The sequence below is a fragment of the Hippocampus bargibanti genome, linkage group LG04, assembly GCF_051943395.1.
Source record: "Hippocampus bargibanti isolate YZ-2025 linkage group LG04, ASM5194339v1, whole genome shotgun sequence".
NCBI lineage: Eukaryota > Metazoa > Chordata > Actinopteri > Syngnathiformes > Syngnathidae > Hippocampus > Hippocampus bargibanti.
The window spans coordinates 18457806-18480356 of NC_142737.1; the positions used below are offsets into that span (position 1 = coordinate 18457806).

At 40.2% G+C, this 22551-nt stretch overlaps 2 protein-coding genes and 1 long non-coding RNA gene across 8 annotated transcripts in view; 2 read left to right on the forward strand and 1 right to left on the reverse strand.

Annotated features, from left to right (window-relative positions):
• Positions 1-8469, forward strand: part of cabin1 (calcineurin binding protein 1) — a 43108-nt gene extending 34639 nt beyond the window's left edge. For all 6 annotated transcript variants that reach the window (XM_088994536.1, XM_088994538.1, XM_088994540.1 and 3 more), the window contains 4 exons: positions 2408-2669; positions 4010-4180; positions 5738-5940; positions 6023-8469. In XM_088994536.1, the coding sequence (XP_088850662.1) occupies positions 2408-2669; positions 4010-4180; positions 5738-5940; positions 6023-6166 (780 nt within the window). In that variant the 3' untranslated portion in view covers positions 6167-8469. The remainder of the gene's footprint in view (positions 1-2407; positions 2670-4009; positions 4181-5737; positions 5941-6022) is intronic.
• A 1038-nt stretch (positions 8470-9507) lies between these two features.
• Positions 9508-15879, forward strand: LOC148899359 (calcineurin-binding protein cabin-1-like). The gene is made up of 3 exons (XM_088994542.1): positions 9508-9913; positions 9996-12847; positions 13706-15879. The coding sequence occupies exons 1-2, from the start codon at positions 9620-9622 to the stop codon at positions 10137-10139; spliced, it is 438 nt and encodes a 145-aa protein (XP_088850668.1). The 5' UTR covers positions 9508-9619; the 3' UTR covers positions 10140-12847; positions 13706-15879.
• A 2225-nt stretch (positions 15880-18104) lies between these two features.
• On the reverse strand, positions 18105-20932 carry LOC148899360 (uncharacterized). The gene is made up of 5 exons (XR_016114717.1): positions 20801-20932; positions 19997-20072; positions 19846-19891; positions 19411-19497; positions 18105-19308 (listed from the first exon to the last, which is right to left on the reverse strand). It is a non-coding gene; the product is annotated as an uncharacterized LOC148899360 (long non-coding RNA).
• Between the last annotated feature and the right edge of the window lie 1619 nt (positions 20933-22551).

The window sequence follows — 22551 nt, forward strand, 5'->3', positions numbered from 1 at the left end:
CCCAAGGATAAACTTCGCTGTACCAGTAATTGGGAAAACGTGAGTTATTGGGTTACTTTTTAAATCTTCTTCTTTTCCTTTGGGATTTTCAAGGGGGTCGTCGCCACAGCGGATCAGTGTCCTCCATCTAACCCGGTTTTGTGCATACTCTCCTTTCACACCAGCTACCTTCATGTCCTCTTTGACAACATCCATAAACCTCCTCTTAGGTCTTCCTTTCGGTCTCCTGCCTGGCAGTTCCAGGCTCAGCATCCTTATTCCGATATAGTGACTGTCTCCTCTGGGCATGTCCAAATCTTCTCAGTCTGGCCTTTCTGACTTCCTCTCCAAAGCCTCTAAAATGAGTTGCTTTTAAATCTATAAGTTACAAAATGAATAGTTGTGGAATACATAGTTTTTTTTTCATCAATTCCTTACACTGTTTCACAACAAACATTTGAAGCAAAACACCTTCACATGTAAAAGTTCAAACCACCAATTCATCTCATGCTTTTCGAAATGGCTGAGCCTTTATTTGATCAATGGTGGGCTGAAGCACTTATCAGCTAATTTTGGGTGAGAGGCGGAGTGCAACATTGACAACCAATAACGGGGCAAAAATCTAACTACAATGCCACCAATTGAAACAAGTCTACTATCTCACCACCTAGCAAAATCTATTTTGCCCTGACTTCGTCAACAATAGATTAATTGATTATCCACACCCATCCTAAGAATCCATTTTCTGTCAAACTCAGACTTGTTCCATGTGGTTGGCCACGGGGGTCGAAGGCTGAGATTTTATCACCCAAACCCAATTCCGAAGCGGTAGGGGCGTTGTGTAAAAAATACAATATGTGAATCCTTTTCAATCTAAATGGAATTCTGTACACAGATAAGGTATTTATTGTTAAAACAGATACACCTTTGACAACACTCAATAAGCGTTTAGCAACCGTGGACACTATTTGTAGACGCCTTCATGATGGACAACTTCAGTTAGACCACAGTACAGGATGTCCGTTGTCATATTTTGTGCCAGAATGTGGCTTCGCATTGTCTTGATAAAATAAGGAGGGATGTCCCTCGAAAAAAAAGACATTACAGCTGATGGCTTTTCGGATGCTCTTTTTAGAGCCAATAATGGCAATTATCTGTTTCCATTTAAACTGTTTTCCTGTGGAAAGTTCAAAATTATTATTTTACATTTTTTAATAATAATAATAATAATAATTCATTTCATTTATAAGCGCCTTTCAAAACTCTCATGGACACTTTACAGTCACAGGATATTTTTTCTGCGGGTGAGCGGCGGCAGCCACACGCGGCAGCTTTCACTCAACCCGGACCCCATAACTTTCTCTGTGTTCTTTTTCCCATGACCTAAATGTTGGCTACAGTGTTGCAGGCAGTCAAATTCAAAATGAGGAAAAACTTCCACAAACAAAAGCAATGACATTTAAACATCAAATATGTTTTCTTTGGAGTTTAATCATTTGAATGCACTGTTTGTTGAAAAGGATTTGCTCATTATTGTGTTCTGATATTTTTGTTTTACATCATGCTCCAACTTTTTTTTTTAATAAAATGAGCTATCAATGGTGTCCGTCATGCTGATGTTCAATTCCCGAGTGAATCATCAAGCTCACTGCCACAAGTGTGTACGTCTTGTCCATGGTTTGGGAAGGTTGCTCTTTTATTCATTTCATTTGCATCTTCTTCTTCTTTTCCTTTCGGCTTTTCCCTTCAAGGGGTCGCCACAGCAAATCAGTGTCCTCCATCTTTAGAGGTTTGATCCGCATGTTTGTTTTGGCCAAGCTTTTACTTGCATACTCTCTAAAATATGATATCGCCTCCTTTACGTGTCAGTAGAGATTTGAAAAGTCCTTTGCACTACAGCTTCACCATTGTTGAACATTTTGTACTTTTTATGATTCCTTTGTAAAAACACATGTTGTTGGTGATAGGAGGCCAGGGGGATTCAACATTGTGACCCAGAATTTGAACAAAATGAGATAGCCATGAAAAAGCTGGACATTGAGGTCCTTCCATTCTTCGATTCAATTTTCATCCATTTAAAAAGGAGGATGAAAGTATTCATTTCTGCTAACTGTTCTCCACTGTTGCCATGGCAGCAGCGGTGGGAGCCAGCCCGCTGTTGTCACAGGTTGTTTGTGCAACTCTTGTGTTTTGTAAGTGCTCCTCTAAAAGGCATTCAAGAACACAGGAGGAAAGGATTCAGACCGCAGTTTGGGGAAGTGAGATTTATGGTCTCACCACATTGGCTTGTTTGAGTTTGTTCACGAATAAAAGTTGTTACTTGGGATGAGAGAATGCAGTCTGAACCTACCTAAGATGAGTTCGGCTAGTGTACCCCCAGTCTGTGAAAGCTGCTCACAACAACCCCCCCTTTCTGTGTTTCCCGCAGCCCATATGCGACGCGCCTACCACGCCTAAATACAAGGAACACAGAGATCTCTTCTTCCCAGCCGCTCTGCCAACGCCGCTTCTGCTTGGCCACGCCACCTGCCACCCACTGTCCAACCAGGACGGCCAAGCCAAAGTGATGTTTGAGCCCCTGAGCAAGTTACCCAAACCTCAAACATCGGGCTTCCATGATCAGCAACCACAGAGGAGAATGGCTTGCCACCCTGCGGCAGCAGCAGCTTTGTCCTTCTTACAACACACAGGTAGCGTGAGAGCCACTTCACCGCAGTCTTTGAAAGCGTCGACGAGAGGTTGGCATCTTTGAGCAGAAGCTCTCAGAAAGAGCTCGGCTAAGCCAGCAGAGGGCGCCTGTCGACTTCTGTAGTTGTATTACATAATAGGATGACAAACTGCATTACGCCTACGGGTCAGTTTAGACCCTGTGACACAAGGTTTGGGTGTAATTATTTCACGTATGTACATGTTCAGCAAAGCATGTGTGAGTCAGCTTAATATAATAGTTACCAGTGCACTCGCCCTTCCGTTGTGTTTGGAATGTGTCACTCCTGGTCTCAGTAAGTGCATCATTGGAGAGTTTTGTGTATTTTAGTCAAAAACAGCCTGTTGACATGTTTATGAGGGCCCAATTGGACAAAGGTTTTATTCATTGATATTAACAACAGTTTCATAGAAAATAATAAAATACAATAATAACAATAGACCATTTTGAATTTCCAATTTAAAATAACCAATTTCCTCATGCACTTTTTTAGTAAGGCGGGACCAATCCGGAGTACTTTGAGATAACTTACGCAATCATAGGGAGTAGATGCACACTCCACAAAGGAAAGGCGGAGCAGGAATTTGAACCTCAAACCTCAGAACTGTAAACCACTCAGGAGAACCACTACTCCAGCATGCTCACAATTCAAAACTTGGGTAATAAAAGCATGACGCGTTTTTTTTTGTTTTTGTTATATTTTTGTTATATAAATCAACTGTAGCCACTAGATGGCAATGCTTGTAATGAGCACTCAAGGCAAATTTCTTGAAATGATTTTGCACTTTGCAGCTTGAATAAATCGACCTATGGGTGTGATAGTAATAGCTATGAATCATAAGTGACATTTTTTTAAATATGTTCAGTCTTGACATGCAAATACTGTCCACAATAATTTAAAGCATCAATGTATGTATTTTATTTTTCCTCCTACATCCAGACACCATTGTTGCAGTTTAAAAATCCATTCATTCATTTCTTATTATATCCACTTTTGCTGCAAAGGAATTTTTTTCTGTAAAAATTTCATGATGTGCAAAATGATCCTTTTAAATTGATGCCAATGCTTCCTTTAACTAATGAAACATTGCGTTCTGCGTCTGTTAAAGCATTGCCGATTTGTGACTCTTATAAGCAAAATGATACAATCAATTAATGACAAAAGTTGTGACTATAGATGAACAAAGTTGCAGCTGGGATACATTTTAATAGATTTATTACATCATGTCTTTGATTTATTATAAACAAACATAAAAGATCTGTTTCATCTGATTCTGGACCTTAACATGTTTTTGTTGTTGCCCCCTCTGCCCCCCACCCCAGAGGAGCGCGATGAGCTCACAGAGGGACTCTTGTACCGACAGCAGGAATCACACCTCTGTCAACAGATGAAACTGGCCACTGTGTCCCAGGCACGGGAAGCAGCAGCAGCAGCCGGCTGGTACCGGGAGGAAACAGCCACATGTAGCAGCAGCAGCACGCAGCAGTGTCCAGGTCGGCAACACAGCAGAATGCTTCAAACAATTTTTGAATTTCCGTTTTGGTATTTTATGCATGGCACCATCGAGGTTTTACTAGTAGTGAACTAGTAGTAGTTGCCAATTTTGTAGTGTCGCGCTTCACAGTTAACAGTTGAACATGTACTACCTGTATATTATTTTGCACCATTTTTTTTAAAGAAACACTGAAAGTCATGGAATTGTCAATTTTATTCAACACTAATTAATTTAATACAAATGAATCCACAGTAATTCTGATGTGTTTTATTTGGAACTTAAGTTCTCAATTACAGATTGACTCATCTGTTTTTTGTATGAAACAAACTAAAAAGTATTTTAAAATTAACTGTTATTTGGGATAATAGAAATGGTAGATACCAAGTATGATTAATATTGGTTATCGGATCGTTTAGTACTGGAGTAATGTACTGAAAAAAGTAGTATCAAACAAAATGAATCACCTATGTTGGACCAAATAGCTCAGAAAACAAGCTTTTTGTGAAGATATTAATACACCATATTTTCTTGTGTATAAGGCACACCCCCAATGAATGGTGTATTTTCAAACGTTTTCCATATATGGCGCACCGGACTACAAGGCACACCTTTAATGAATGAAAAAAAGTTTTTCCAAATATATATTAATATAGAAAAGGTTTTCAAATATAAAGCACACCACATTATAAGTCGTTACAGGAGAGGCCGGGGTTACACACTACTTCTATGGGGGAAATGGAGTCTGTGGTTGCTGACAGGAGTTGCGAGACCTGTTGTGGCTCAATATTACTTCACATATAAGGCCCACTGGTGTATAATGCGCAGGGGTCATCTGTTGAAGAAAATCAATCCTTTTGGGTGTGCCTTATACACAAGAAAATACAGTATTTTACAATTATAACAGGAGTGACTTACGAATCATTTTTTGCTTTGGTGATGCCTCCAATCTTAACAGTCATTCCCTTTGATAAAATACCAAAGACAGCAATTAAAATGTGCTCTCTATAGGAAAATAGCGGATTTATTAAATGAAGTCAGCAGTATAAAAACATTAGATTTGATGAACCCGATAAACTATTTATTTAGCAGTAGTGAGCGTGTGCATGTGTGTGTGTCTACATTCCACAATTGCTTCTACGTACTTGTAAATATCAATAATCTCTGATCTGTTTTCTTATCTGACAATCTTTGTAGGAAAACCAAAATTGACATTCATTTCCGTCACTCTTCATCATAGTTCACGTTTCATGTCAGCATTGCTCTAACTCTTCACAGAGTTTCTATACATTGGATAATTGTTGTTCCCCACCAAAATATGTGCATGCTACCATTTTCAAATCAATCATTTTTTTCACGTTAACAACAAATCTACAAGGCATCGGGTGAAGCTACAACTTCTCATGCCTACTTCGTTTTTTCACATGACAAACATATAACAAGAAAGAAAATCATTGACCACAACAAATGCTATTAGACATGAGAGGCTCCACTGCACTGGATCGAGCCCATTCAAGTCAACCAATGACTCATGTGGTCTATCCATGTTTCTCCCCAGACCAGCAGCACTATGCCAGCAGTGATCTGTCCAAGCTTCCGGACCCCAGTCGAATCCGCTCCCGCGTCCCGCCGAACATGCCAAAGCTCTTCATCCCCTCCACTGTCACAAAGTTCCCCCCGGAAATCACAGTGACTCCCCCGACGCCCACACTTCTCTCCCCCAAAGGCAGCATCTCCGAGGAAACCAAACAAAGGCTAAAGGTGGTATTCCGTACGGCACTTTTGATTCTGTGCGCATCGCACGGAGCTCACTGTCGACCTCTACTGTCCGCTCCTCGCGCAGAATGTCATCTTGTCGTCGCAGTCTGCCGCCACGGTGAAGAAGGACACTCTGAGCCAGCCTTCTCTGGAGGTGCAGGAGACATCCAGTCAGGAGTCTTCACTCGAGAGCGAGTCAGACGAAGAGGACGATTACATGGACATCTGAGACTCTTTAGGCCTCCTGTGTGGAAAAACCCTTGAGCGTTTATTCCAAATCCTTCAAATTGAACTTAAAGGTCCAAGTATGAGCACTCTCATTGTCCTCACCACAATTATACCTCCAGATATTTTAGGCCAGGAGAGAAAGCTTTGCAGGCCTTGATGGTCCACCATTGTTAAGAGTACCATTAATGTCAACATGCACAGTCGGTGTAAAACTTTTTTAAGGCCAAGTACCACCTAAAAAATCAATACAGAGCGCCACAAGTGCATTTGTGTTGACCAACATTAAAATCCAATAATGACATCGAAAAAAATAAGCGTGCAAGTCACTCTAACGTTACGCATGTACAGACAAATTACTAAAAAGTGAAAAACAACTGGCCTGTATTTGCGCGATCGATCTTCTAGTACCATAAGAGTGAGCCCCAGTACCTCTACTGGTAATAGTACCATACTTTTGAGAATCACTGATCTAGTGTGTATAGTTTGATCTAATGGGTAATACATAGTTATCCTATTTGTGAGAGTAAGAGAGTCATTCTCCATGTGCGGTAAATTTTCTCAGGAAAGAAAATGTGCTAGTGCATGGGTCTTTAAATGTCCAGGATATTGAAATAATCCTCAAACAGCTTTCCTGTGCTAGCGGACCGCTCTCGACTGATGTGACTATCAAGCGCTGCACCAGTTTCAGAAGGGTTCATATGCCTGAAGAACACATCACCGTCAACTGAGAGAATGCAGTATTCTCATTGGCTTTGGCCACGCAATGTGGCCCGGTTGGTGTGAATCGGCAGAGCTTTGAGTCTCAGCATGACTCCTAACGTGCCATTTATGCATATCACAACGGCACCCCCAGCAGCCCGTCACCCGTTTATGCCTCACCATTTCTGTGGTCTGCCCCGAGCCGCACCTTTGGAACACCGGATGAGGACCGATGCCGGTTGTGATACACTTCACTGGACAGCACAGGTGACAAAAGGACAGTCACCCCACACCGCTGTAACCTGTAGCACATGGGAAATGTTTACACTCAACCTTGGGTTTGCCGAGCACTCACGCGTGCTGCTTTTGTACTCGCCGTGTTTCTGCAAGACTATCTTGTTTCTTTCTCGGTAGTGCATCTGTAGTCGTGAGGTTCTCACCAGGGAGACACCCGTCACCAGCACTGATGTGAATGATGTTGAAAGAGGACGTTTTGTACATATCGCAATCCAAATGTCTGTGGCAACAGTACTGAGGTGTGCGCGCGCCTGTGTGTTTATGTGTGTGTGTGTGTGTGTGTGTGTGTGTGTGTGATTGAGATTGGCTTTAATTCCAAACCCATAACTGTATTGACTCAAATTCATGCATGCTGAAATGTTTTCTCTAAATTGCGATGCCTTTTCATTGGTCAATGTGTCACGTTACTCAGTGGAAGACAACCGAATGTTTTTTACTAATTGTTTTCTATCAAAATCCATCTCTTTTTGGGTTGTTTTTTTGCCGTTTTTTATGTGAATGAAACTGTAAATAGAAAAACTAAGTCATAAGTACTGACATCAAACCATTTTTATATTTTCAGTTCGTTACATGGTTGTTTCATTAAGGTTTGTGATATTGTTCTGTTCGTTTTTGTTTTGTTTTTTTTCTGCTTGCTGAACTTTTGGAAATACAGTAAAGTCTCGTTATATCGATATCGGTTATATCGATAGTACCGCTTATTACGATACTATTTCTATGAACGCAAGGAGAAAATTACATGCGCGCAGGGTCGGATATATCGATAGTCCCGGTTATATCGATATTTTTTCGGACTCCCGAGAATATCGATATAACGAGACTTTACTGTATACCTAAGCTGAGAGGTTGCCTCAGTCGATCCTGGATGTCTAACCAAAAATATATTTGACTATGTCAACACTTTGTTTTGCTACTGGCTATTTCAAATGCATACAACTGTCACATGACATGGAGCAATGCGGCAGATCCAACCGAGAGTTGGGAAGACCAACGCCGAGCAACAGCGCATGCAGATGTGTGACAACTTTGTCAACTATAGTGACATCTTAATGCCTGTCTAAGCACTTCCTTTGTATGTTGATATTTTCACATGTAGAAAAACAAATCTTCCATTCCACAGTATTAAAATGATTACTACTGTTCAGCTCAAGGCAACTCTGGACTGCCAATTTGGGTATTTGGCCGAATCTACATTGGGTCATGTTTACACTTCAACTTGAATTACATGACATTAAAATCTTGAATTTATGAATCAAACATTCACGTTTCTGAGGCATGTTCAATAAAAGACAAAGACTCAACTACAAATAGTTTGTGACTATCTCCTTACGTCAATACTAGTGGTCATGTTGGCCACCTGATGGACAAGACACAAGTTCTCTTACTTAATGACTTAATCAGACTTGTTTAGGTCTTGTTTAGGTCTGTTCTTGCTGTACACGGGCACTCATCAAAAAATGTGAACATCATAAAAAAATATTTATTTCAGTAATATTTTTTAAAAAGTACAATGTGTAATGCATTTACAGTGCAGTATTCATTCCATACAAATTGACACATGAAGTGTTCATTTTAAGTAAGATTATAATAGTCATCCATTTTCTAATCTGTTTTATCCTCACGAGGGTCACGTGGGGTGCTGGAGCCTATCCCAGCTGTCTTTGGGAGCAGGAGGGGGATGCTGTGAACCCGTTGCCAGCCAATCACAAGGTACACAGAGACCAACAACCATCTGCACTCATACTGACGCCTTGGAGCAATTTAGAGCCTTTCATTGACCTGACATCCATGTTTTTGGAATGTGGGATGAAACCGGAGGACCCAGATAACATGGCAACACAGGGAAGCTGCAATTGTTCACCAGTCAACCACCAAACCACTCCCAAAATTCAAATGAATTAACACTTGAAATGTATCGTCTGTGTAAAATGAATTCACATTTTTTGATGAGCACTTGTCATATCCATTTTACAGTTAAGCTAAAAGATTTAAATCTGTGGCCAGGGTATGAGATAGGCCTTTTTTTCTTGTTGAATCGGTATACTGGATTCGGGTTGCAAACAACTGCATGTGGTAATATACTTGAGCAAATTTATGTGAGGGCAGGGTTGTCAAACATGGGTCCACGTACCTGAGCAACCTTAAACATTCGCTATAAAACAAAATTAATAATTGTCCGTGTGAGTGCATTAATCAGGTAAGATGTTTTAAAATGCACAATGATTTAATAGTTCACGTTTCATGTCAGCATTGCTCTAACTCTTCACAGAGTTTCTATACATTGGATAATTGTTGTTCCCCACCAAAATATGTGCATGCTACCATTTTCAAATCAATCATTTTTTTCACGTTAACAACAAATCTACAAGGCATCGGGTGAAGCTACAACTTCTCATGCCTACTTCGTTTTTTCACATGACAAACATATAACAAGAAAGAAAATCATTGACCACAACAAATGCTATTAGACATGAGAGGCTCCACTGCACTGGATCGAGCCCATTCAAGTCAACCAATGACTCATGTGGTCTATCCATGTTTCTCCCCAGACCAGCAGCACTATGCCAGCAGTGATCTGTCCAAGCTTCCGGACCCCAGTCGAATCCGCTCCCGCGTCCCGCCGAACATGCCAAAGCTCTTCATCCCCTCCACTGTCACAAAGTTCCCCCCGGAAATCACAGTGACTCCCCCGACGCCCACACTTCTCTCCCCCAAAGGCAGCATCTCCGAGGAAACCAAACAAAGGCTAAAGGTGGTATTCCGTACGGCACTTTTGATTCTGTGCGCATCGCACGGAGCTCACTGTCGACCTCTACTGTCCGCTCCTCGCGCAGAATGTCATCTTGTCGTCGCAGTCTGCCGCCACGGTGAAGAAGGACACTCTGAGCCAGCCTTCTCTGGAGGTGCAGGAGACATCCAGTCAGGAGTCTTCACTCGAGAGCGAGTCAGACGAAGAGGACGATTACATGGACATCTGAGACTCTTTAGGCCTCCTGTGTGGAAAAACCCTTGAGCGTTTATTCCAAATCCTTCAAATTGAACTTAAAGGTCCAAGTATGAGCACTCTCATTGTCCTCACCACAATTATACCTCCAGATATTTTAGGCCAGGAGAGAAAGCTTTGCAGGCCTTGATGGTCCACCATTGTTAAGAGTACCATTAATGTCAACATGCACAGTCGGTGTAAAACTTTTTTAAGGCCAAGTACCACCTAAAAAATCAATACAGAGCGCCACAAGTGCATTTGTGTTGACCAACATTAAAATCCAATAATGACATCGAAAAAAATAAGCGTGCAAGTCACTCTAACGTTACGCATGTACAGACAAATTACTAAAAAGTGAAAAACAACTGGCCTGTATTTGCGCGATCGATCTTCTAGTACCATAAGAGTGAGCCCCAGTACCTCTACTGGTAATAGTACCATACTTTTGAGAATCACTGATCTAGTGTGTATAGTTTGATCTAATGGGTAATACATAGTTATCCTATTTGTGAGAGTAAGAGAGTCATTCTCCATGTGCGGTAAATTTTCTCAGGAAAGAAAATGTGCTAGTGCATGGGTCTTTAAATGTCCAGGATATTGAAATAATCCTCAAACAGCTTTCCTGTGCTAGCGGACCGCTCTCGACTGATGTGACTATCAAGCGCTGCACCAGTTTCAGAAGGGTTCATATGCCTGAAGAACACATCACCGTCAACTGAGAGAATGCAGTATTCTCATTGGCTTTGGCCACGCAATGTGGCCCGGTTGGTGTGAATCGGCAGAGCTTTGAGTCTCAGCATGACTCCTAACGTGCCATTTATGCATATCACAACGGCACCCCCAGCAGCCCGTCACCCGTTTATGCCTCACCATTTCTGTGGTCTGCCCCGAGCCGCACCTTTGGAACACCGGATGAGGACCGATGCCGGTTGTGATACACTTCACTGGACAGCACAGGTGACAAAAGGACAGTCACCCCACACCGCTGTAACCTGTAGCACATGGGAAATGTTTACACTCAACCTTGGGTTTGCCGAGCACTCACGCGTGCTGCTTTTGTACTCGCCGTGTTTCTGCAAGACTATCTTGTTTCTTTCTCGGTAGTGCATCTGTAGTCGTGAGGTTCTCACCAGGGAGACACCCGTCACCAGCACTGATGTGAATGATGTTGAAAGAGGACGTTTTGTACATATCGCAATCCAAATGTCTGTGGCAACAGTACTGAGGTGTGCGCGCGCCTGTGTGTTTGTGTGTGTGTGTGTGTGTGTGTGTGTGTGTGTGTGTGATTGAGATTGGCTTTAATTCCAAACCCATAACTGTATTGACTCAAATTCATGCATGCTGAAATGTTTTCTCTAAATTGCGATGCCTTTTCATTGGTCAATGTGTCACGTTACTCAGTGGAAGACAACCGAATGTTTTTTTACTAATTGTTTTCTATCAAAATCCATCTCTTTTTGGGTTGTTTTTTTGCCGTTTTTTATGTGAATGAAACTGTAAATAGAAAAACTAAGTCATGAGTACTGACATCAAACCATTTTTATATTTTCAGTTCGTTACATGGTTGTTTCATTAAGGTTTGTGATATTGTTCTGTTCGTTTTTGTTTTGTTTTTTTTCTGCTTGCTGAACTTTTGGAAATACAGTAAAGTCTCGTTATATCGATATCGGTTATATCGATAGTACCGCTTATTACGATACTATTTCTATGAACGCAAGGAGAAAATTACATGCGCGCAGGGTCGGATATATCGATAGTCCCGGTTATATCGATATTTTTTCGGACTCCCGAGAATATCGATATAACGAGACTTTACTGTATACCTAAGCTGAGAGGTTGCCTCAGTCGATCCTGGATGTCTAACCAAAAATATATTTGACTATGTCAACACTTTGGTTTGCTACTGGCTATTTCAAATGCATACAACTGTCACATGACATGGAGCAATGCGGCAGATCCAACCGAGAGTTGGGAAGACCAACGCCGAGCAACAGCGCATGCAGATGTGTGACAACTTTGTCAACTATAGTGACATCTTAATGCCTGTCTAAGCACTTCCTTTGTATGTTGACATTTTCACATGTAGAAAAACAAATCTTCCATTCCACAGTATTAAAATGATTACTACTGTTCAGCTCAAGGCAACTCTGGACTGCCAATTTGGGTATTTGGCCGAATCTACATTGGGTCATGTTTACACTTCAACTTGAATTACATGACATTAAAATCTTGAATTTATGAATCAAACATTCACGTTTCTGAGGCATGTTCAATAAAAGACAAAGACTCAACTACAAATAGTTTGTGACTATCTCCTTACGTCAATACTAGTGGTCATGTTGGCCACCTGATGGACAAGACACAAGTTCTCTTACTTAATGACTTAATCAGACTTGTTTAGGTCTTGTTTAGGTTTGTTCTTGCTGTACACGGGCACTCATCAAAAAATGTGAACATCATAAAAAAATATTTATTTCAGTAATATTTTTTAAAAAGTACAATGTGTAATGCATTTACAGTGCAGTATTCATTCCATACAAATTGACACATGAAGTGTTCATTTTAAGTAAGATTATAATAGTCATCCATTTTCTAATCTGTTTTATCCTCACGAGGGTCACGTGGGGTGCTGGAGCCTATCCCAGCTGTCTTTGGGAGCAGGAGGGGGATGCTGTGAACCCGTTGCCAGCCAATCACAAGGTACACAGAGACCAACAACCATCTGCACTCATACTGACGCCTTGGAGCAATTTAGAGCCTTTCATTGACCTGACATCCATGTTTTTGGAATGTGGGATGAAACCGGAGGACCCAGATAACATGGCAACACAGGGAAGCTGCAATTGTTCACCAGTCAACCACCAAACCACTCCCAAAATTCAAATGAATTAACACTTGAAATGTATCGTCTGTGTAAAATGAATTCACATTTTTTGATGAGCACTTGTCATATCCATTTTACAGTTAAGCTAAAAGATTTAAATCTGTGGCCAGGGTATGAGATAGGCCTTTTTTTCTTGTTGAATCGGTATACTGGATTCGGGTTGCAAACAACTGCATGTGGTAATATACTTGAGCAAATTTATGTGAGGGCAGGGTTGTCAAACATGGGTCCACGTACCTGAGCAACCTTAAACATTCGCTATAAAACAAAATTAATAATTGTCCGTGTGAGTGCATTAATCAGGTAAGATGTTTTAAAATGCACAATGATTTAAGCCTACCTATTCACTCTAGCAGTTCAGGGCACGACAAGTCCAAATGAAAGCACAACCATGAGGTGTGTGCCATCTAGTGGTTAATCATGATATTACAACTTCAATCTATCCAGCCGAACTTCTATTTGCAGGAGTGTCAAACTCGTTTTTGTTGTGGGTCACTTTTGAATTGCATCTTCCTTCTGATGGCCATTTTAATCTGATCACATTATTAATTCTAATGGTAACAAAATTATTTCTAAATCTCATAGTCACATATTACACATAACAACATGACATTTTAATACTTGTTTTTTTCTTGCAAGGATCATGCAAGTTGACACCCATGATTTTCTTCCAGAGGTTGAAGGAGGCTTCCCTACTGAAGCTGCTGCCCCAGCGACCCGACCCCGGATCAGAATCAGAAAACCTTTATTCGTCCCACAATGGGGAAATTTGCAGTGACAGAAGATGGATGGATGGATGGATGGATGGATGGTTGAAGGAGACACATAAAAATGATGTGGTGAGCTAGATCTGGTCCCATGGCCTTAGCTTTGATATTAATTCAGTCTCGATATAACAAGAAAAATCCACACATAATTGTGCCCATTGAAATGCATTTGAAAATAAAATGTTATTTTTTGTTAAAAAATGCACCATACCGTCTCTATGAAAAGCTTGGACTTTATCAACAACAACAAAAAGAAAAATGATGTGGCCTATGAGGGCAATCATGCGTGTCAACTTGGATGACCCTTGCTAAAACCTGAATCGAAATGTCAATTCACTGAAATCCAGTGGAATACGCAACTCCAGATGAAAATGATTTTGACAATGACATACTGCCTGAAGTATGCTGGCCAAGATGTTCAGTCACCAGAGTCGGAACTGCACTGTGTTTTGTTACAGCGTGCCTGTAATAAGTCACAATGACCCTTGACTATGACATAATTGCCTGTCCTCTTGTTTCTCAAGGTATGACATCTTTCTGAAAACACGACTTGCAGCACATTTTGCAATGACAATGTTTTTCCTGAACAGACCACCCTACGTACCACTTTGGTGCTGAAGGGGCTCGTACCCTCGCGTGTGAAATCTGCGACACAAGGGAAGTCATTAGTCTTCATTAGCAACTTCCAGCAGTTTCTTATGAAGTGCTTCGAAGTTGTCATTTGCCCCTTTGCCCGAGTGAGATGTGGCCTTTGTTTTCTTATGTGGATGGCCAAATGTGAACCTTGCCAGCCCCCGTTTGCAACGTGGGCCTCTCACATTTTGGGGCATTTGCTTTGAACGTGATTACAAATAAAAGAACAATGCAGCGAATGTTGCTGGGTCTAAATTAGGGGAAAACAATCTGGCCGGCACACATTTGAACTTGTTCCATGCCAGCATTGAGCTTCTCTCTCAACAAACTTTTCATAGTGGTCTCGAAGGCATCAAAAGGGTATGCTGCATGGCAAGGTGTGAGATTTCTCGTCAATCCACTCCGGGGGCTCTTTATTGGGCCGCAAGAGAGCCGTCTGATCCTCGGCCCGGGCTGTATATTGGCAGCTGTTAACAGTGGAGCGAGCACAGTGAAAGCAAATGGCCGAAAGGTTGACACCAGTGAGGCGGAAGATCCATAGCGGCCAAGGCGATCTGTGCTATGGATCTCTCACCGCAAGTGAGCAACAGGTAACGGCGAGATAAGTGGGTTGAAAATATTATGGTGGTCTTCTTTCACTCGGGTCCGCTTGCCAGTTTGGTCCCGAGGCTTTGCTCTGTAACCCCCGCTATGACCGATCCACCTTCTGCCCCAATAGTCATGTAGGATCTTGTGCAGTGAACATAAATATAAAGTATCATTGCTCATCTTTTCCCGTTGCCATCCCCTCACTATGATTTTGTCACCATGGTATTATTTTAATCGGACATATGTGACTCATGCCTTTTGACGTGTTTTAACAAGAAGGATATGGAGTGGCTCCAGGTTGTCCAGAACTCTGCTGCAAGACTCTGAACCCAAACTAGCAGGAGGGCACACATCACCCCTGTGCTGGCGTCACTGCACTGGTTACCAATGCATTTTAGAACCCATTTCAAGATCTTAGTTCTCACTTTCAGATCTTTGCATTGACAAACTCCCTCTTATCTGTCTGATTTTATACAGTTTTATTCCCCCACCCGCAGTCTGAGATCATCTGACCAACGGTTGCTGGTTGTCCCCCGTACCTGATTTAAAACTAGAGATGACAGAGCTTTTCAAGCCGTAGCCTCTCGGCCCCTATCGACCCCTATCACTACGCTGCATGGAGTCAATTGACACTTTTAAAAAACAGTTAAAGACTTATTTAAACAGCGTTTGATTAACTGTTATGTTCTATGCCTGCGTAATTTTCCATGTGCACTTTTTTTGTGTATTGTTTTTATTATGACTGTTTTAAATTTTGTGAAGCACTTTCTGGTTTTACCTTTGAAAAGTGCTATATAAATAAATCTTACTTAATCTTACTGAATGTAAAAGGGACACCTTACCAGAAAAAAATGGGTGAAATTAAATTTTAATGCAAATCGTATTTTCTGCCTTTAACAACAAAGAAACTATTTAGCTCTTGAAAAACAAATCAATTTCCAGAAAACAATGTTTAGCAGATGCTGTTAAGGGGGAAGTTAAACTGGTTGTTTTCTGCACAATATTTTCCATGTGCTCTTACGAGTCAAATTATGGTACTCTGATGTATATACATGTTGTGTTTGTGGAACATGAATGAAGCAGCAAAATCTACCCATTTTCATTCGCCTTGGGGTGGACATTATTCCACTTGTCGTTCACTCAAAATGCCATTATCGTGCCTAAAGGCTAAGCTTGCAAGTCTCCTTGACCAAGAAAACAGATGACCTATGGTTGGTCTGAAGTGTGAGGCAATGTGATTTCCACATCACGATGCGTCAAATCAGATGCAATTTGCTGCTTAAGCCATGTTCCACTCACGCAGACTTTATCAGAACACATTGTTTAGACTAATGCAGCCGCATCGAACATATTGGGAAGAACATTTTTGACTCGACTTCACTTTTACATCTGTGGAAATTTTCCAGGATAATATACATTGGTGATGTTTTTTTTCTGTTTGCATCACACACATGAGCAAATTACTGAACAAAAGTCACACAGTACTGCATATAAATATAATGTATATAAATGCATGTAAGTTGGTTCTAAAAAAACCATTTATCTTCAACAAACATTTTAGCTCTTTTCTACAGGATTTTTGTGTCAGCGGGTCCTTCACAACAAGCCGTTAGACGAGCACCATTCCCAGCATGCTTTGCCAAACTTATAATTTGCACTTCTGTGTTCAGTGATATATGTGTTATTTTGCACAGCTCAGGTGTAATATAGTGACACTAGGGTTTTTTTTTTAGTTGATGGTGAAATGACACTACTTTTGGTATTAAACTATTGTGAAGTACCAAAGTACAGTAGTACATTCATGTTTATAATGCAAATTTCCTTAAAACGACCACATTTCCCCCACTAAATACTAGAAAGGCCTTTGTGAAAACAAACTGAGGGAAGCTCAATGCTGCCACAACCATTCTTAAAGGACAACCGACGTCTCCGGACAAGTTGTGTCCATTTTTTAATTTGTAAAATGGCTTCAAATGACTTCTACTGAGCGCATTTTACAAAGATTCCACCGCATATAGCTATATTTTAAGTTTTAAGACTCGAGCTGAATATTCAGGAAGTCTTGTTTTTGAGTTGGTGACGTTACTAAAGGAACGCTCCTGACCGAAGAAAAGACGCATTGTAGTGGTCTTTCCATCACGTCAATGTATTTTGCTGTACGTGTTTGATCTGGGGACCTCGTGTTGCACCCAAAGCCCGCCAGAAGACGGCGTCCAAGCTCCATATAAGGAATTTATCCGCCTGTGGAAACGGAGGTGGCCACAGGAGATAGCCATTTTGTGACTCTATTTTTGAGTGAAACATTTCCCCTCAATGTTGCCTCAAAATGGCATGGAATACATTCTTTAATCGATTGCAAACGTATGCTTTCCTCTTGGCGTCTTACGTCTTGGCGTGTTAAAGCCATTCTCAAGATGGACTTTTCAAGAATAGATGGATATCATTCAGAAAGGTTGGAAGCTCCAAAGCTAGCAAAGATAGCAATAATATACAGTAAAGTCTCGTTATATCGATATCGTTTATATTGATAATACTGCTTATTACGACACTATTTTCATTTCCCGTGCACATTTCTAGTCTTTTTATGTGTAATTAGTTCCGTTTAGTACGATTCGTGGTTTTTACGATAATCCGGTTACTACGGTGTTCTTTCTCATCTCCCGCCGGCCATTTTACTATGTATATATTGATACACGCCATCGGTCGCGCCATTGGTCGACTTGGTCACATGAGTTTGTTACGTGACCAGTTCCCGTGTAGCAGAGCCATTTCCATTTTCAGACGCTAGCTCGTGTGTAGCAGACGAGATTGAAGTGTTTGTGTTAAAAGGTAAAAATGGGAAGCAGAAGAAGATTGATGACTTTTTTTTTAAATTGCATACATAATACAGTAAGATGTAAGCGTTGCAGTTTCCCTGTTGTTATGTACATGCCCACTGTACTGTATATGAATGCAATCGTTTTTTGCAACAATGTTTCTTGTTTTGTCTGCTGAAGCGTGATTTTGAAAATTACCATACATTCCATACTGTGTATTAAAGTCAAAGTCAAAAAGTCAAAGTCAGCTTTAAAGGACAACCGATGTCACTTTTTATTCAAATGCAAAACACACTGTAAAACCCAACAAGTTGAAAGTACTCAAAATTTATATGGCAACTGATTACGTCAAAATTTTTGAGTAGTTAACTCAAAATGTTTGAGTAGAGTTAACTCAAAATGATTGAGTACAGTTAACTCAAAATGTTCAAGTAGTTTACTCAAAATGTTTGAGTAGTGTAAATAAATTTTATGAGTTTGTCTGAACTTAAAAGTTATGAGTTTGATGGAGCTTAAATGTTATGAGTTTGCCTGAACTTAAAAGATGTACTTTCAGTTTACTCTAATGTTTTCTTAATTTTTAATTTAAAATTAGGTTTCATATTTAAGCTTAACCAACTCAAATTTATAATGTTCCATGAAAACATATATTCATGTATACTGTACTTACATTTGCCTTCTATGTCTAAAAACAAAAACACACCTCACGTCTGTTTTAGTTCACATTTTTTTATTAAGGTTTAAAACAACCTTTGATAAAACAAATGATAACAGTACCAAAATGCACAGCATGTCCACGTACCAAAACAACAAATAAACCCCTGAGCAGAAGATGTGAAATAAACACAACAAAACAGAAAAAAACAACAAATTATACTCTGCTGTTCTGTTAAAAAAATTAATTCTTTGAAAAGCATATACTTGAATAAATACAACCGAATACATTTCAATGTACTCGTTATAAGGTGCAAATCAAGGTAAAACTTACTAAAAACAAACACAGTATTCCTGAAACGAAAAAAGACATGCTGGTGGAATCCAAGTTTACATATCAAAATATTAATATAAAATCAGTCACAAACAGGTATACAAAGCAGAGTAAAACTAAAGTTACTTATCGAGTGTTGCTTTGTTCCGTAATATTGGAGGCACTGGTGCCTTCAATATTGCGGAACAAAGCATTTTTCAAACTTAGCAAGCATGGTTTGAGTGGTCTGTTATCATGAAGACACAGCAGTATTTTCTGAATGAAGGTGAATGTGAGGATTAATTTTCTTGGATAATCTAAATGCAATGCATACATTACAAGAGGAGGTGTGCATCAGCCAACCTGGGGAGACATCTCACAATAATGCCATCTTCTATCACAACAGAAATGCTGTCGGGGTTAAACAAGATGGAACCAGTGAGGTTGTCAGTTGTTACGGAGAGAAGTGCGACAGGAGTGTTTTCAATGTCTGGATCCTCTTCCCACTGCAAAATACACACAAACGTACACATACAGAATAAAGTAAAAGGTTATAGCATATATTGTGGCCATAGATGGACATTTGTGTTAAGTCAGGTAATACATACATTGCATGTCTTGAAGAACTCGGAGTCATCTTCGCCCGAGTATCCAGGGATGTAGAACACAGTTTGCATCTCCAGTCCATGTTAGGCCTGCAATTACATTAAACATTTTTCAAGAATGAGTACGTGTTTGGATAAGCAAAGTAAAGTTGGTGTGATTCTAGTGGGTCCAAATTAAAGACAGTTACGGATTATTATAGCTCAAATCCAAGCATATCCTTCGTAATAGTTTGGAACCTCCGCACTATCCCTATTGCAATTTAACAACTGCATCACTGTAATGATTAATGAACATCAGTTGTTGGTAAGAGCAGAGGAGAATGTGAGACTTGAGATTGTTTTAAAGAAAGAACAATCAATGAAATCTCAACTAATGGTGTAAAATACTCCAATATATGTTAAAAAGGTAAAATTCTGTTCAATATAAAAAATACCTACATGTAGTATGATATTCATCAGGTAATTAAGAATATAGCACAGGGGGCTGAAAGGTTGAAGAGAAAAAAAACATGACAATGAATGTAATCCTTTAATTTAATAAAACACATTTATCCATGTTAACTTTTTAAGTTTAATAAATCTAATGTACCAGATTAAATGATGCAATCAAACCAGTCAGGCGTTTGCAGTTTGATGACTTGGCCTCCAGCAGCTCTCTCGGTATCCTGAATATGCCAAAAATACATTTTAAAAAAAGTTCATGTTTAATTTACACATGCATAACCATTTAAACTGCATCAATTGTACATATTCCAATCCACTGTACATTTTTTGGCTATCATTATATTTACTTAGTGCATTCTTAAAACTGCAGCACTACCGCTGCACGTGTATAGATATCTTAAGCCTATAGCTTGTGCTGGACACTGACACGCGGTCCTGTCGTTTGCAAACAAAGTTAACTCAAAGCATTAACCTGCTGAGCGTTGCAGCCACGGCGTGGAGGATTTCGTGTGACCCTTTTATATAAACCTTTATTTTACACCCATTTGATGATTACTCTCGGACCTTCGCGGACACAAACATAACCTGCAACAGATATTACTCGGCCACCGCCCAACTAAACCTGCGCGGTACTATTCTCTAAATAACACTTCTGTGTCTTTCAACAGACAAGAGACGTTTAAGAAAAATTCATACATATATCGCCACAGCGCTTAACATAGGAGAAGTCCCGGGCTCAAGACAACGCAGCTGAAAGAGTGGATGAGAAGGCCTCAGTCGCAAGCACGAACACGGACTAGCATCTTTGCTAACTTGTGAAAGGCGGCAAGTTCCACAAACTGACTTTCCAATTTTGCCGTCGACACAACAAAATATCCTTTTTCTGTGCACCGACTACAGCATTGATACACTGGGTCCTCGTAATATTAAATGTTGTTTGTCTTCTCACCTGAATTCGTGGGTCTCTGCACGCTTCAGCCGTCGAGAAATAAAAATGGCCCCGGTGAGACCGCGCCCGGTGAGACCACGCCTGCGGTGACGTCATCACGCAGCGTTCGGCCGTTTACTCAAAATATATAAGTATACGACAGCCATGAACTCAAAAGTATTGATTTACTGCAAATTAAAAACGCATGACTAGTCAGAAAACTCAAAACGTTTAAGTTTTTGAAACAAAAAATCGGCTTTTGAGTTGACTGACCTCAATGACTTTGAGTCAGGAGTACTGTTCGGGTTTACAGTGCACCAATAAAAATGACTTCACGCTAAGACGTCTTGCCTTGCTCGAGAATCAAAACAATGGCTTCAGATTCGGATAATATGCTTTCTTGTTACACATCCAGTTATGAATATGATTCAAATACACTGTAGAGGAAAGCACTGAAGAGGAAAGCATACATGTTTGCAATCGATTAAAGAATTATATGTGCCATTTTGAGGCAACATTCGGGGAACATCTCTCACCCAAAAAAAAGGGAGCTAATGGCCAGCTCCGTTTCTTATATGGCGCTTGGATGCCCTCTTTTGGTGGCTTTTGTTAATGCAGTTCGGCGCAGGACGGATATATCAACAGTACGGTTATATCGAAATTTTTTCTACCGAGAATATAGATATAACGAGACTTTACTCTAATTTTATGAGGTTAACATATATAATATATATATATATATATATATATATATATATATATTGTGATGTCACGAGAGGCTGTGTCCTGGAGGGCAAATACATCCCCCTAAGATGGCTCCACCCAGAGAGAGTCTTGGCCCCACCTGGTGGAAGGCAGCAATTAAACCCACACACCTGCAGCTGATCAGGGCTTGATTGGAAAGCAGGGCTCTTAAGGCAGAGAGCCTCTGTGTGTGCAGCTTGGGGGAAGACAAGCTCGATTGCTGTGCTCTGTGGAGAAGTTGATTGCTGTGTGGAACTCATTGCCAGTTGGGACCCCACGACTGGACACTGGATTTGAACCTAGCTAAGGTGGCTAGGCTACATGACGAGGACGTCAAGAGGGGTGAGGCCTAGAGACTCTTGTAAAGAACTCCGTCTTCAGTTTTACCTCAGAAGAGACTTTATTTGGATTTAAGTAGCAGAAGAGACTTTATTTGGATTTAAGCATCAGAAGAGACTTTATTTTGATAAGTATTGGAAGAGACACTATTCATTGCACTTCTTGTCCCGTCCCGCTGAGAGCAAGCCTCTCATGATATCACAATATATATATATATATATATATATATATATATATATATATATATATATATATATATATATATATATATATACAGTAAAGTCTCGTTATATCGATATTCAAGGGAGTCCGAAAAAATATCGATATAACCGGGACTATCAATATATCCGACCCTGTTTGCATGTAATTTTCTCCGTGCGTGCATAGAAATAGTATCGATATAACCAGGACTATCGATATATCCGATATCGATATAACGAGACTTTACTGTATATATATATATATATATATACACACACAGTGAGACCTCCACTTACGAACTTAATTGGTTCCCAGACAGAGTGTGTAAGGTGAAAAGTGTGTATCTCAAAAAAAAAATTCCCATAGGAAACCATTAAAATGGGAATAATCCGTTCCCGGGTTTCCATAAAATATACTTTTCAACTAAATAAACCTTAAAACTACACACAACATACCTTATTCTATGTATAATAAATGTGCTATTGTAT

Excerpts from the sequence above, each read along its gene's own strand:
- LOC148899359 (XM_088994542.1), top strand. The coding sequence starts at position 9,620 with ATGCTATTAGACATGAGAGGCTCCACTGCACTGGATCGAGCCCATTCA. Across the intron at positions 9,914-9,995 it reads AAACCAAACAAAGGCTAAAG|AATGTCATCTTGTCGTCGCA; the intron begins GTGGTATTCCGT and ends CTCCTCGCGCAG.